Here is a 16,430-nt window from a genome sequence, read left to right as displayed (position 1 = left end):
GGCTGAGAACCCATACACTGGCTGAGGCTTTTCACTCCCACCTCCCATTCTGGGACCCACCCAATCCCACACATCTCCTCACCTCTGACCACTTGTCACTTCTGTACCTCCTCACCTCCATATCTCTTCACCTCTGACCTTTCATCACCTCAGTCTTCCTCACCTAGGGACACCTCCCTTTAACTCTGCCCCTCCTCCACCACTCAGACCACTTTCTGTTCATCTTAGACCCATCTCCTCCTCAGTGTCACAGTCATACAGAAGTACAGCACATTCTGTACTGGCCATTTGGCCCACCTCATCCATGTTGACCTTTTTGCCCATCTACTCTAATCCATTTGCCTGATTTAGGTCTATATTCTTCTATTGCTTGCCTATATAAGTGTCTGTTTCTCAAACATAGCTCTATGTCTCTTAAACATATCGATTGCATCTGACTCCACCACTTCCTCCAGATATCCATAACTTTCCATGTCAAACACTTATCCCTCAGATCCCCTTCTTCTCCAATGTGATTACATCCTTCCTATAGTGTGGCATCTGAATTGCACACAATGTGCTATCTGCAATGTGACCAGAGTTTCGTGAGTTGCAACATAATATCTCGATGCTTACATTCTGTGCCTCAGCCTATGAAGGCAATCACGCCATGTGCCTTCATCACCACCCTATCAACCTGTGTTGCCACTTCTGAACAATTACAGACTTGAACCCCCAAGTCTCTCTGTTCACGAGCACTCCTTTGTGCCCTCAAATTTACTATACATGTCCCACCTCTACTTGACTTCCCAAAATGCATCAACTGACATTCGTCAGAATTAAATTTCATCTGTCATTCTCTGCCCAACTTTCCAGCTGGTCTATATCCTACTGTAGACATTGACAACCTTCCTCTCTATCCACAACACCACAAATTTTCATGTCATCTGTAAACTCACTAATTATGTCTCTTACATTCACTTCCAAGTAATCACAAACATAGTCTCAGCATTAATCTCTGTGGTACACCACAGACCTCCACCACCGTCCTCTGCCTCCAATCACCAAGGCAATCTTGGATCCAATTAACTGGCTCACCATGTCCCTAAACCTTTGCACCCGCCTACCATGCAGGACCTTGTCAAATACCTTACTAACATCCATGAGACAATATCCACCTCCCGGCTTTCATCAGTCTTTTGAGTTGCCTCGAGTTAATCAACACAAATCTGTGAAATAGGGCCTTTCCCTTACAAAGCTATACTGACTATCCTTGATTATTCCCTGCCTTTCCAAACCCTATCCCTTAGAATTCCATCCAATAATTTCCCTGCCATTGAGTCTTAAATAATTGACTATCCTCCAGTCTTCTGTTAACTCACTCATGACTAACAAAAATGCAAAAATCTCTGACAGGGCCCAGCAATCTCCTCCCTTGCTTCCCATAGCATTCCAGAAATCACCTTGTCTGACCCTGGGGATTTATCCAACTTGAAGCATTCCAAGATCTTTGTAATACTGAAGTGTTCCAGATTATCCACATCCTTTCCCTGAACTCACTATTCTCTGTGCCCTTCACTTTGGTGAATAGTCAAGAAATATTCACCAGTCCTAGAGAGATAGAGCATGGAAGCAGGTCCTTTGGTTCACTGAGTCCACATCAATCCATTTATACCAATCCTGTATTAATCCCATTTTTCATTCTCCTCTACTCCCACCACTCACTCAGACACTTGAAAGAATATACTGTGCCCAATTAACTTACCAACCTGCAAGTCTTTGGGATGTGGGATGAAGCCCATACAGTCACAGGAAAATGTGCAAATTCCAAATAAACAGCACCCAAAGTCAGGATTGAAACCAGGTCACTGGTGCTGTAAGGAGCAGCAGAATTAGGACTTTGCCCACATCCCCTACTCCACCCTTTGGTGATCAATTCTTTCCCTAGTTATCCTCTTGCACCTTAATCTTACCTGAAGGATATTTCATGGCCCTTCTTTGCCCTCCTAACTCACTTGTTTTCTCCTACACACACTTTATGCTTCAAGATAGTCACCTGATTCCAGTTGCCTATGCCTGCGATGTGCTTCTTTTTCTTTCCGGATTATCATCCAAGGTTCCCCAATCTTGCCAATTTTTCAGGACCTACAGGTGTGGTCACCATGAACATTGGATATGTCCCTAATCTCCCACGTTCTGTAGCAGGAGCACATCACTGCACTACCCTCCACATCATTTATCCCCAGTCCCTTACCTACTTCCCCTCCTCACCAAGCCCACATTTTGACCTCACTGCCCTACTCAAGACAGCTGCTCCCAGTTCACCTGCCTACTCTGTTATACTTCCTGTACACTGGTGCTGTGCTCCTCCTGCTGTCTTTGGACCTTACTAGGAGGATTCCTCTCCTCACCACCCCCATGAGGTTTCACTGCATGAGGGAGCTGGCTTCCAACAGAGGGGATAGTGGAAGAATGGGGAATGTTTCTGGGGTGCTGCCAGTTTGATGCTGTGGTCTCTCCCCTCTCACCACAGACGGCTGCACTGCACCAGGAACTACATCCACATGCACCTTTTTACTTCCTTCATGTGCCGGGCCATCAGCATCTTTGTCAAGGATGCTGTAGTCTATTCGGACTTGGAGATGGATGGGCTGGAGGTCCGCACTGAAGATTTAGTGGGTGATGTGACACTACTCCCCAGCAACAAGCAGTTTGTAAGTACACAGTGCACACACACGCACCTCGTGCTGGGTATCAAAAGGACAGCCTTTAGGCTGGTCAGTGCTTTACATTCATTGCCAAGATATTGCACTTGAGGTGTAACCCAAGGGTTGATAGTAGGCCTCTGCTGAGGACCAGTTAACACAAGGGAGCCAGTTCTGACCAACAGCAGGGAGGTCATGTCTGTCTCGACCTGGCCAAGGCAAGTTCCAGTCATGGACACAGAGCTTTTTCTGTGGAGACATGAGCTGAGGATGGGCAGCTGGCCAGAAATGGGCAGAGCCCAGGTCTGGAATTGCTGTAGGAAGCTGCCTGTCCAGGAGGGAGGGAGAGGTAGCCAGCAACCTCCATATCAACTTCCCAGAACAATACTTCTGGTTTGAGGAGAGAGCAGATTTCTGGGCTACCATTTTGGGACTCGATAGGAAATGCTCTGATGTCTGGTTATGGGTCAGTGACTACTGAGATGTTAGGACAGTGTGGTCCCCATTGCTTTTGTTGCCTGGTAACTGAGCTGTATATTTGCAGGTTGGCTGTAAGGTGGCAGTGATCTCATTTCTGTATTTCCTTGCTACCAATCACTACTGGATTCTGGTGGAGGGCCTTTACCTGCACAGTCTGATCTTCATGGCTTTCTTATCGGACAAGAAGTATCTCTGGGCACTGACTCTGATTGGCTGGGGTAAGGCTGCTGATCACTCCATAATGATTATTTGCTGCCCTCTGATTTCCCTATCTCCAGCATGTGAGTTTGTCATTCCCACTCACAGGGTCCTGGGGTACTCCTCTTAGGTGATAAAAACATACAAGAGACTGTAACCAGTGCAGACGCAAGCATGTGATAGGTTAACATCAGACTGGTCTGCTCTCTTTAGAAGTGAACTGAGAGCCCATGGGAGGACAGAGCGTGGGGGAATCCCAAAGAGCAGTGCAGAGTCTAAGGTGGGGGATCATATGGAGGCTTGAAGTTGGTCCTGTTAGTCTCATTGCCAATTGGAGTGTTATTATCTGATGGGATCTTAGTGCTGAGTTTGGGGATGATGATGGGGTGAGGGTTATGGAGGGTGAACACACAAGTGAGGAAACGCGAACACAGTAAGGCTTGCAATGATGACCGTGCTTCTGTCCTCTTCTGTAGGAGTCCCTGCGGTGGTGGTGGCTGTATGGGGAAGCACCAGAGCGTTGCTGGCCGATACACAGTATGTACATCCTTGGGCACAACAGTGGCAGAACTGGCCGAGCTATCAGAAGCTGGCACTGCATATAGGTGCTGGGTGGACCTGGCATCACCCAGTGGGTGGGGAAATGGGGTGACCTTTGGGTGGAATCCAAGTAACCTATGGGTGGGGAATGGAATAACCCATAGTGGGACTTGTTATACACTGGGAGGAAAATGAGGTAACATGTGGGTGGGATGTAGATAAGACTCCAGGAACAGCAGGAGAGAGGGGGTCTGATATCAAGCAATCTGCAACCTGTAATGTCAAAGTTCTGGTAGTTGCCTCATCAATAACCCACTGATACTCAGTTTGGGCTTGGCCAGGACCTCTAAATTCATCCAGACATGGCCCAAACCAAGATCTGGATGCCACTGCAGGGCAGCATTTGGCTGACTGTGGTACCAGTGGATGTCCTGTATCTCTCTTTCCAGATGGCATTTGATACTGTGCCACATCACAAGTTAATGTAGTAAGAGTTGACAGTGCAGGAGGCAGAGAAAGTGGCTGGACAACAGGAAGCACAGAGGTGGTGTGGAAGGGTCTTTTTTTGATTGGTCAGATATAACAAGCGTTTGCCTCAACATCTAAACTTGCTGATGACAAAAAGGTAGGAAATAAAGATGTGAAATGGACATAAGGCAAGTAAGCAGAGATGTAGGTAGGGAAGTGAGTGGGCAAAGATGAAGAATGTGGCAAATGTCACAGGAAAGAAGTATATTATGTAAATAGTGAGGGACTGCAGAGTTCTGAGATGCAGGGAGAGCTGACAAACAAAAAGCCAGGGGAACTCAGCAGGTCAGGCAGCATCAACCACTAACCAAGTTCTCAACAGATTGCTTGTTGCTCCAGATTTCGGCATCTGCAGTCTCTTGTGTGACCACTCTGGTATAGAAACATAGACATAGAATAGTACAGCACAGTACAGGCCCTTCGGCCCACATTGTTGTGCCGACCCTCAAACCCTGCCTCCCATATAACCCTCCACCTTAAATTCCTCCATATACCTGTCTAGTAGTCTCTTAAACTTCACTAGTGTATCTGCCTCCACCACTGACTCAGGCAGTGTATTCCATGCACCAACCACTCTCTGAGTAAAAAACCTTCCTCTAATATCCCCCTTGAACTTCCCACCCCTTACCTTAAAGCCATGTCCCCTTGTATTGAGCAGTGGTACCCTGGGGAAGAGGCACTGGCTGTCCACTCTATCTATTCCTCTTAATATCTTGTATATCTCTATCATGTCTCCTCTCATCATCCTTCTCTCCAAAGAGTAAAGCCCTAGCTCCCTCAATCTCTGATCATAATGCATACTCTCTAAACCAGGCAGCATCCTGGTAAATCTCCTCTGTACCCTTTCCAATGCTTCCACATCCTTCCTATAGTGAGGCGACCAGAACTTGACACAGCACTCCAAGTGTGGCCTAACCAGAGTTTTATAGAGCTGCGTCATTACATCGCAACTCTTAAACTCTATCCCTCGACTTATGAAAGCTAACACCCCATAAGCTTTCTTAACTACCTATCTACCTGTGAGGCAACTTTCAGGGATCTGTGGACATGTACCCCGAGATCCCTCTGCTCCTCCACATTACCAAGTATCCTGCCATTTACTTTGTACTCTGCCTTGGAGTTTGTCCTTCCAAAGTGTACCACCTCACACTTGTCTGGGTTGAACTCCATCTGCCACTTCTCAGCCCACTTCTGCATCCTATCAATGTCTCTCTGCAATCTTTGACAATCCTCTACACTATCTACAACACCACCAACCTTTGTGTCGTCTGCAAACTTGCCAACCGACCCTTCTACCCCAACATCCAGGTCGTTAATAAAAATCACGAAAAGTAGAGGTCTCAGAACAGATCCTTGAGGGACACTACTAGTCACAACCCTCCAATCCGAATGTACTCCCTCCACCACGACCCTCTGCCTTCTGCAGGCAAGCCAATTCTGAATCCACCTGGCCAAACTTCCCTGGATCCCATGCCTTCTGACTTTCTGAATAAGCCTACCGTGTGGAACCTTGTCAAATGCCTTACTAAAATCAATATAGATCACATCCACTGCACTACCCTCATCTATATGCCAGGTCACCTCCTCAAAGAGCTCTATCAGGCTTGTTAGACATGATCTTCCCTTCACAAAGCCATGCTGACTGTCCCTGATCAGACTATGATTCTCTAAATGCCCAGAGACCCTATCTCTAAGAACCTTTTCCAACAGCTTTCCCACCACAGACATAAGGCTCACTAATCTATAATTACCTGGACTATCCCTACTACCTTTTTTGAACAAAGGGACAACATTCACCTCCCTCCAATCCTCCGGTACCATTCCCGTGGACAACGAGGACATAAAGATCCTAGCCAGAGGCTCAGCAATCTCTTCCCTCGCCTCATGGAGCAGCCTGGGGAATATTCCGTCAGGCCCCGGGGACTTATCCTTCCTAATGTATTTTAATAACTCCAACACTTCCTCTGCCTTAATATCAGCATGCTCCAGAAGTTGTGATACACATTGGCACCAACGACATAGGCAGGAAGAGGGATGAGGTCCTGAAGTGTGAATTTCGGGAACTAGGCAGAAGGCTGAAGAACAGGACCTCGAGGGTGGTGTTCTCAGGATTGCTGCCAGTGCTACGTGATAGTGATTGTAAGAATTGGAGGAGACAGCAGCTGAATACGTGGCTGAGGAGTTGGTGCAGGGAGCAGGGTTTTAGATTTCTGGATCACTGGGATCTCTTCTGGGGAAGGTGGGACCTGTACAGATTGGATGGGTTGCACCTGAACTCGAGGGGGATCAATATCCTTGCAGGTAGGTTTGCTCGCTTCGGGAGGGTTTAAACTAATCTGCAAGGGGGATGGGACCCGGAGCGATAGAGCAGTGAAAGAAGTGCATGGAGTAAAGCCAGATCTAACATATAGAGAGGCTTTGAGGAAAGAGAAGCAGAGTAAAGGGTGTAAAGGTACGAAGATAGAAGGGCTAAAGTGTGTGTACTTCAATGCAAGAAGCATCAGGAACAAAGGTGATGAACTGAGAGCTTGGATACACACATGGAATTATGATGTAGTGGCCATTACAGAGACTTGGCTGGCACCAGAGCAGGAATGGATTCTCAATATTCCTGGATTTCAGTGCTTTAAAAGCGATAGAGAGGTGGGGAAAGGGGAGGAGGGGTGGCATTACTGGTCAGGGATACTATTACAATTACGGAAAGGGTGGGTAATGTAGTAGGATCCTCTTTTGAGTCAGTATGGGTGGAAGTCAGGAACAGGAAAGTTACTCTATTGGGGGTATTCTTTCTTTTTCTTTTTAAATCTTTTTATTGAATAAGTATACAAAAGGTAAGCCATATAGGCACTAATACACTGTTAGAATATAATAAAATTACAGGAGATATTAATACAGAAAAAAAATGATACAAACAATGCAATTTAAACATAACATACTAAGGTAACATAATAGTATACTAATTTTTATATATATATATCAATAGAAAAAGGAAAAAAAAAACCCAAAAAAAACCCACCGTGCAACTAACTAAAAGCAAAGCAAAGCAATGGGCTAACTTGGAAACAAGTAGAGTTAAAAGACTTAAAATCACGTCTTCAAACCCGACCTCCATTAAAAACAGTAAAAAAAAACAAGAAGGGAATATAAATATGGAGCAAAAAAGAGAAGAAAAAAAAATTACATTAAATGAAAATATTGAATAAAAGATCTCCAGGTCTGTTCAAATTTAAGTGAGGAATCATAAAGATTGTTTCTAATTTTCTCCAAATTCAAGCATAATATCGTCCAAAAAAAGGTGGTTGGAGCATTAAGCTCTTTCCAATGTTGTAAGATACATCTTTTCGCCATTAAAGTAAGAAATGCAATCATTCTACAGGCTGAAGGAGAAAGATTACTGGAAATTTTAGGTAGTCCAAAGATAGCAGTAATAGGATGAGGAGAGATATCTATATTCAATACCTTTGAGATAAGATTAAAAATGTCTCTCCAAAAAGTTTCCAGAGTAGGACAAGACCAAAACATATGAGTTAAAGAGGCTATCTGCCCTGGACATCTATCACAAAAAGGATTAATATGAGAATAAAAACGAGCTAATTTATCTTTGGACATATGTGCTCTATGAACAACTTTAAATTGAATTAGGGAATGTTTAGCACAGATAGAGGAAGTATTGACTAATTGTAAAATCTGCCCCCAGTCATCCGCAGAAATGATAGAGCCCAATTCCTGTTCCCAATCTACCCTAATCTTATCAAATGGAGCTTTCCTAAGTTTCATAATAATATTATAAATCATAGCCGATGCACCTTTCTGACATGGATTAAGGTTAATTATAGTATCTAAGATATATGTAGGAGGAAGCATTGGAAAGGAAGAAAGTATAGTACTTAGGAAATTTCTAACTTGTAGATATCTAAAAAAATGTATTCTTGATAAATTATATTTATTAGATAATTGTTCAAAAGACATAAGGGAACCATCTAAAAATAAATCCAAAAACCGTGAAATACCCTTCGTCTTCCAAATTTGAAAAGCACAATCCGTGAAAGAGGGAGGAAAAAATGTGTTACCTAAAATAGGAATCGCTAGCCCGAATTGGTTAAGATCAAAAAATTTTCTGAATTGAAACCAAATACGTAAGGTATATTTAACTATCGGGTTAGAGACCTGTTTGAGGCGTTTCAAATCAAAGGGAAAAGAGGAACCTAAAATAGAGCCAAGTATATAGCCCTGAACAGATTGTAATTCCAATACTACCCATTTAGGAATGGATAGTATATCCTGGTCAAGTAACCAAAATTTCATATGTCGAATATTAATTGCCCAATAATAGAATCTAAAGTTAGGTAATGCTAAACCTCCATCTCTCTTAGCTTTCTGTAAATGTATTTTACCCAGTCTCGGGTTTTTATTTTGCCAAATAAATGAAGAAATTTTTGAGTCAACTTTATCAAAAAAAGATTTTGGAACAAAAATCGGTAATGCCTGAAATATATATAAAAATTTTGGCAGAAAAAACATCTTAACTGCATTAATACGACCAATCAAAGTTAAATATAAAGGAAACCATTTAGATGAAAGTTGAATAATATGGTCAATTAAGGGTAAAAAAATTAATCTTAAATAAATCTTTGTGTTTACAACTAATTTTAATCCCAAGATATGAAAAATAATTATTAATCAATTTAAACAGAAATTTGTGATATAAGGGAAGTTGTTTATTAATCGGGAAAAGTTCACTCTTACTAAGATTTAATTTATAACCTGAAAAAAGACTAAATTGTGCTAATAAATCTAAACCAGCAGGGATGGATTTTTGAGGGTTAGAAATATATAAAAGTAAGTCAGCAGCATAGAGTGATATTTTATGGGACTTTAAGCCCCTAGTTATCCCAGTAATATTTGGAGATTCTCGAATGGCAATTGCAAGAGGTTCTAATGCAATATCAAATAATAAAGGACTAAGAGGACACCCTTGTCGAGTACCTCAAAAAAGAGGAAAAAAAGGTGAGCTTAAAGAGTTAGTACGGACCGAGGCTACAGGAGAATGATATAACAGTTTAATCCAGGATATAAATTTCGAGCTAAAATTAAACATTTTAAGCACCTTAAATAAGTAAGGCCATTCTACTCTATCAAAAGCTTTCTCAGCATCTAAAGAGATAACACACTCAGGAACATTTTGTGAGGGGGTATAAACAATATTTAACAGTATACGTATGTTATAGAAAGAGTAACGACCTTTAATAAAACCCATTTGGTCTTCCGAAATAATAAAAGGAAGTACTTTTTCTAATCTGTTTGCTAATAATTTAGAAAAAATTTTAGAATCAACATTTAATAAAGATATTGGTCTATAAGATGCACATTGAGCAGGATCTTTATCCTTCTTTAATATAAGAGAGATTGACGCTCTATTGAAAGATTCAGGAAGTTTACCAAGTTTTAATGAAGCCCCAAAAACCCTACAGAACCAAAGGATTAATGAAGGTGCAAAACATTTATAAAATTCTGCGGTAAACCCATCAGGGCCAGGAGCTTTCCCCAGGTTCACAGAGGAAATAACATTCTTAATCTCATCAGTGGTAATGGCAGTATCTAGCATAGAAGACATATCCCGTGAAATCTCAGGGAATTCTAGGTTATCTAAAAAAATCATTCATATATTTAGAGTCTCGAGAGGACTCTGATTGATATAAGGAAGAGTAAAAATCAAAAAAGGTTTGATTAATTCCCGCATGATCAAGTATCAGTCGATCATTTTGATTATAAATCTGATTAATTTGAGACTTAGTATAATTAGATTTCAATTGGTTAGCCAACAGTTTGCCAATTTTATCACTGTATACATAAAATTCACTTCTTGTTTTCTTTAATTGGTTTACAATTGAGGATGAAAGTAATAAACTGTGTTCCATTTGAAGTTCAGTTCTTTGTTTATATAATTCCTCAGAGGGAGCTATAACATATTTCTTATCAATTTCCTTAATCTTGTCCACAATTACCAACTCCTCCTGCTTCAGCTTCTTCCTCAAAGCAGAATACGAGATAATCTGACCACAAATATAAGCTTTAAAAGTATCCCAAAGAATGTTCACAGAAATATCCTCTGTATAGTTGATTGTAAAAAAAAAGATCAATCTGTTCATTCATAAAGTTAACAAAATCCGAGTCCTGAAGCAACAGCGAATTAAAACACCATTGTCTATTATTTTGTGTATTGGCCTGAATTTTAATAGAAAGCTTAAGTGGAGCATGATCCGAAATGGTTATAGAGTCATAATCACATTTAATCACTGAAGAAATAAGACGAGAGTCAATAAAGAAATAATCAATTCTTGAATAAGAATGGTGAACATGTGAAAAAAAAGAAAAATCTTTTTCCTGAGGATGCAAAAAACGCCAAATGTCCGTCGACCCAGAATCAGAGAGGAATGAATTAATCAAAGTTGCAGATTTATTAGGTAAGGTCCGTAGAGGAGCCGAACGGTCCAAAGTTGGAGATAAACAGGTATTAAGATCTCCGCCCCAGATCAATGAAAACTCATTCAAATTCGGGAACTGATTGAATAATGATTTATAAAATTCCGGCAGTCCATATTGGGAGCATAAACATTAACCAAAACTACCTTTTTATTAAATAGTAAACCACTAACCAGTAGAAATTTACCATTCGGATCAGAGATAATATCATGTTGTATAAAAGTAACTGAGGAGTCTATAAAAATAGAGACACCTCGAATATTAGCGTTAGAGTTCGAATGAAACTGTTGTTTCTTCCAGAATTTAAAAAAACGTAGTCTGTCCCCCCTCCACACATGGGTCTCTTGTAAAAATAGAATTTGTGCTTTAAGTCTCCGGACCACTTTAAAAACTTTTTTCCTTTTAATAGGATGGTTAAGACCATTAGTATTCCAGGAGACAAAATTAATAATAGACTCCATAAACCCTAAAGTCAACCCACAAAAGGGAGGATTGACGATAGGCTCGATCCACGAACCCAGAAAGGGAACAGAACAAGCAAGAGATACCGGGAAGGAGAACGCAACCAATACTTCAATAGTGTAAATAGCCCAAGAAGAAAAAAACTAAAACGTGAAGCCCCTCCCACCACCCCCCACCCCATGACCTCAAGGCTAAATCTAAAACAGACCAGCCGGTAAGAAGCAAGCACTAAAACTACCCCCATGACTTCCAATAGACGCTCACTAAAAAAAAGTGTAAATATAAAAAAGATCAGCAAATTATAAAACAGTAAAAGAATAAAAAAAGTAAATCAATTAAAAAAAACACTTAATATAACAGAGAAAAAGCCAGAAAATATAAAAAAACTGCAACAAACCCCAGACCCTATGAATAAACAAAAAAAAGAAATGAAATTATTAGCATAAACTAGTTATAAAAACCTAGAAAAAAAGTAAATTTAAAAACTACAATATTTAAGGCCTCAAAGGAAATATGTAGAATGACGTTGAGGAAATAACCACCCAAAATCCCCTGGGAAAAAGAAAGGAATGATGCAGATAGAAAGAAAGTTTAGCAACCATATTAATTAATCAAAAATAAACTTTTCTGCCCATATAAGGCAAAAAAAATTAAGGCCGACAGATTCACAACCTCCGATCAAACGGAGATAGTTAAAAATTACGATTAAGATGTTGAAGATGAAAATTGATCCAGATAACTCTGGGCATCCGATGGAGATTCAAAAAAACGGAGGGCTCCATCCAACGTACGGATCCTTAGACGTGCTGGCTAAAGCAGCGCTGGTTTTAAATCCATCTTGTAGAGTTCCGACATCACAGATCTGTAACGAACCCGTTGATCCCGAATTTGTTTGCTGAAATCCTCCACGAACCGGAAATTAAGATCCGAAAAATCAATGTAACCTTTAGATCGAACGGATCGAAACAGTTTCTCCTCGTCTTGAAAGTAATGAAAACATAAGATGACATGTCGAGGTTTATCTGACTTAGACGAGTATGATGGAACTCTGTGAGCCCGATCCAATAACGGTGGTTGGTCAGGAAATACAGTAGAAAATGCATCTTTTAAAAGTTGAGAAAAAAACTTCATAGGGTTGTCAGATTCAACAGCTTCACGCACACCAATCATTCGAAGATTCTGCCGTCACATTCTGGATTCTAAGTCAGAGTTTTTAAAGGTCAGAAAGTCAAGTTTTTTCTTCATTATAGTAATTGTTTCTTCAATTTTCCCCATCTTGAGTTCACTTTGTTGCGTGGATTTTGAAGATTAGATATAGCCGACTGATGTTCCGTAATAGATAATTGTATTTTATCGATTGAATCGGCAATTTTCTGGAAATTAATTAAAATTTCCGAACGAATCAGCTCCGTGACAGAGGTTGAAATTTCCCTTTGAATTAGATCCGATATAGCTTTCAAAGTCACCGGTGGTTCAGTCGGAGGAAGATCGGTACCTTTCAGTCTAACTGGAGGTTTGCCGTCTTTCCCATTTTTCCCATTCTTAGACATAGCAGACCTTAAAAACATCCGATTATCGAAGAGCCCAATTTGTTTCAAAGTATTGTAAAAGTCAATGTCTTAATGGTTAGTTAAAATATAGCTGACCATAAGAAAAAAAACTCAGAGGTAATGGAGCGAGTCAAGAACACGACTTCACTCCATGAGCTCTACCGGAAGTCCCCTCTATTGGGGGTATTCTATAGGCCCCCTGGTAGCAGCAGAGATACAGAAGAGCAGATTGGGAGGCAGATTTTGGAAAGGTGCAAAAATAACAGGGTTGTTATCATGGGTGACTTTAACTTCCAAAATATTGATTGGCACCCGATTAGTTCCAAGGGTTTGGATGGGGCAGAGTTTGTTAAGTGTGTCCAGGACGGATTCCTGTCACAGTATGTTGACAGACCGACTAGGGGGAATGCCATACTAGATCTAGTATTAGGTAATGAATCGGGTCAGGTCACAGATCAAGCAACATACATCAAATTTGCTGCATTCACCAGCAACTTTGATGTGTGATGTTTGAATTTCCAGCATCTGCAGATTTCCTCATGTTTACGTTTTTCAGGTCACAGATCTCTCAGTGGATGAGCATCTGGGGGACAGTGACCACCACTCCCTGGCCTTTAGCATTATCATGGAAAAGGATAGAATCAGAGAGGACAGGAAAATTTTTATTTGGGGAAGGGCAAATTATGAGGCTATAAGGCTAGAGATTGTGGGTGTGAATTGGGATGATGTTTTTGCAGGGAAATGTACTATAGACCTGTGGTCGATGTTTAGAGATCTCTTGCAGGATGTTAGGGATAAATTTGTCCCGGTGAGGAAGATAAAGAATCGTAGGGTGAAGGAACCATGGGTGACAAGTGAGGTGGAAAATCTAGTCAGGTGGAAGAAGGCAGCATACATGAGGTTTAGGAAGCAAGGATCAGATGGGTCTATTGAGGAATATAAGGCAGCAAGAAAGGAGCTTAAGAAGGGGCTGAGAAGAGCGAGAAGAGCAAGAAGGGGGCATGAGAAGGCCTTGGCGAGTAGGGTAAAGGAAAACCCCAAGGCATTCTTCAATTATATGAAGCACAAAAGGATGACAGGAGTGAAGGTAGGACCGATTAGAGATAAAGGTGGGATGATGTGCCTGGAGGCTGTGGAAGTGAGCGAGATCCTCAATGAATACTTCTCTTCGGTATTCACCAATGAGAGGGAACTTGATGATGGTGAGGACAATATCCCAGTGTATGATTCACAAAGGCCAGCATGCAAGAAGTTATTGTTTAATGATAGGGGAATTTTATACATAATGGGAGGTCTTAAAGGGTGTTGGTGAAGCCACGCCTGGGGTACTGCAGACAGAACTGGCCTCCTTAAAAGATGATAATACTGTACATCGGCAGCAATTGAGAAGTTCACTGGACCAATGCCTGGGGTGGGATAGGGAAAGATTGGACAAGTTTAGCTTATCTATGACTGGAGGTTGAAAGAATGAATGAAGTTATGATTGGAACATATGAGACCCCGAGGAGTCTGATCTGGCTGGATGTGGGGAGGATAGCTTTTTTCATGAGAGAACGTGGAACTGGGGACATTCTTTGAGGCTAGATGAGGCAATATCTTTTCTCCCAAAGGAACTCTCCTGCTCAAAGGGCAGTAGATGTGGAGTCTTTGAATGTTTTAAGGGAGATGGATTATTGACAAGTAAGGGGGTGAATTGTTACTGGGGTTGGAGGGGTGGATGAGTGGGTTACTGTCCTATTCCCTTAAATTGTATGCTTGTCTATAAGTTGCCCTAGTAAACCTGACATCACTGGAAAGACACTCCAATGGTGAAAGGAAGACAGTGTGGTTGCTGGTTAGTATTTCAGAGGTGGGTTCTTCAACAAAGTCTCCTTGGCCCAACCATTTTCAGCTGCTTCATCAATGACCTTATTGTCATCATATGGGCAGAGGTTTGGATTTTCCCTGATGATTGTTTCATATTCGATTTTCTTCACAGCCCCTTATCCCATTCCTGCATGCAGCTAGACCCAGACAGTTCAGGGATGAGCTGATGCATGACAAGTAATGCCTTTCTCCAATAAGTGTGAGTCTGACATTCAAATCAAGTTCCCCAGCATTACCATTGATTAGAAACTTAGCAGGACCAGCACATAATCCTCCAGCTCCTGTGTGTATCCCAGGATAGATTATTTGTGCCCAGTCTCCATCTTGCTGCACTCTGGAACACCTGTAATACATCAACACATTCTCACTTTCTCTTCTCCCCATCAGGTGCTGGGACCTCAGTGCTGGAAACGTGAAGTGGATTTACCAAGTTCCCATTCTTGCTGCCGTTGTGGTAAGTGAGGGGTGTCATCACTGGGCTAGAGTGGGCACCAGGTTACCCAGCAGGAACAGGACATCACTGTGCAGTGAGGGTGGGGAGTTCAGCAGAATCTTCCTCTGGATAGAACGCTTACTTGGACCCCTGCTTTATCGTGGATTTCAGCACCTACCTCACACGCCTCCTCAAAGTGATAACCTTTGCTGGGATAAGGATCTACTGCAGGGGTTCCCAATCTGGGGTCCACGTACCCCTCTGTTAATGGTAGAGGTCCATGGCATATAAAGGTTGGAAACCCCTGATCTACAGGAGTGACTGTCTACTGGAGTAGGACACCACAAGAACTGATTCCTGCTGGGACAGGGATCCAGACAATGACTTCTGCTGGGTTAGGGATCCTCTGGTGCTGACCCTGATGGGACATGGTCCCCTGATTCTGGGATTTCTGCCAATGCAAACTCCAGGACCAGAAAATGAAACCCGTAGATTTACAATAATTGATGTTGTATTTTTTAGGTAAATTTCTTCCTCTTTATCAACATTGTCCGCGTTTTGGCATCAAAACTGTGGGAAACAAATACAGGAAAGCTAAACCCTCGGCAACAGTACAGGTAAGCCACAGTCAGAGTCGGACAGCACAGCCCACTACCCCCATGTTGACAAGTGACCATCATCAACCAAGGCCACAACTGGCCACTGGGACCATCATCCCACCACTGACAAAGGACAGTGAACACAATTCATGACTGACCACTGGACCACGAGCTGAGATCACTGACTGAAACCTTGAACCTTGATCATTGACCAAAACTATCAAGTGATATTTGACCAAGGAGTAATGTGAACTCTGCAGTCTGCATTCTGTGACCCTGGATCATTCTGACAGTGATTTTGTTTTGTTTTCCTTACAGAAAACTGTTGAAGTCCACACTTGTTCTTATGCCTCTTTTTGGTGTCCATTATGTGGTTTTTATGGCCATACCATACACTGATGTCTCTGGGATCCTCTGGCAGATCCAGATGCATTACGAGATGCTCTTCAATTCCTCTCAGGTATGGCTGGCACCTCCAGATCTGGAAACAGGGCTCTGACCCTTAGTCTCAGGCCTCTTGACTCACGTGCACATACACATGCCAACAACACACAATCACACACACTCATAAACAGACACACACATCAACACAACACACATACTCAGA

General features: G+C 41.9%; 1 protein-coding gene across 1 annotated transcript in view; it reads left to right on the top strand.

Annotated features, from left to right (window-relative positions):
• The window catches only part of LOC140191868 (parathyroid hormone/parathyroid hormone-related peptide receptor-like), a 60,114-nt gene that overhangs the window by 31,274 nt on the left and 12,410 nt on the right, over window positions 1–16,430 (top strand). Inside the window, exons 6-11 of the mRNA XM_072249671.1 lie at window positions 2,513–2,693; window positions 3,229–3,382; window positions 3,839–3,899; window positions 15,179–15,245; window positions 15,747–15,841; window positions 16,142–16,283. Coding sequence (XP_072105772.1) covers window positions 2,513–2,693; window positions 3,229–3,382; window positions 3,839–3,899; window positions 15,179–15,245; window positions 15,747–15,841; window positions 16,142–16,283 — 700 coding nt within the window. The remainder of the gene's footprint in view (window positions 1–2,512; window positions 2,694–3,228; window positions 3,383–3,838; window positions 3,900–15,178; window positions 15,246–15,746; window positions 15,842–16,141; window positions 16,284–16,430) is intronic.

This window comes from Mobula birostris, chromosome X (genome assembly GCF_030028105.1).
Source record: "Mobula birostris isolate sMobBir1 chromosome X, sMobBir1.hap1, whole genome shotgun sequence".
NCBI lineage: Eukaryota > Metazoa > Chordata > Chondrichthyes > Myliobatiformes > Myliobatidae > Mobula > Mobula birostris.
The sequence above is the reverse complement of the archived record's forward strand: the minus strand, read 5'-3'. Positions and strand labels throughout refer to the sequence as shown.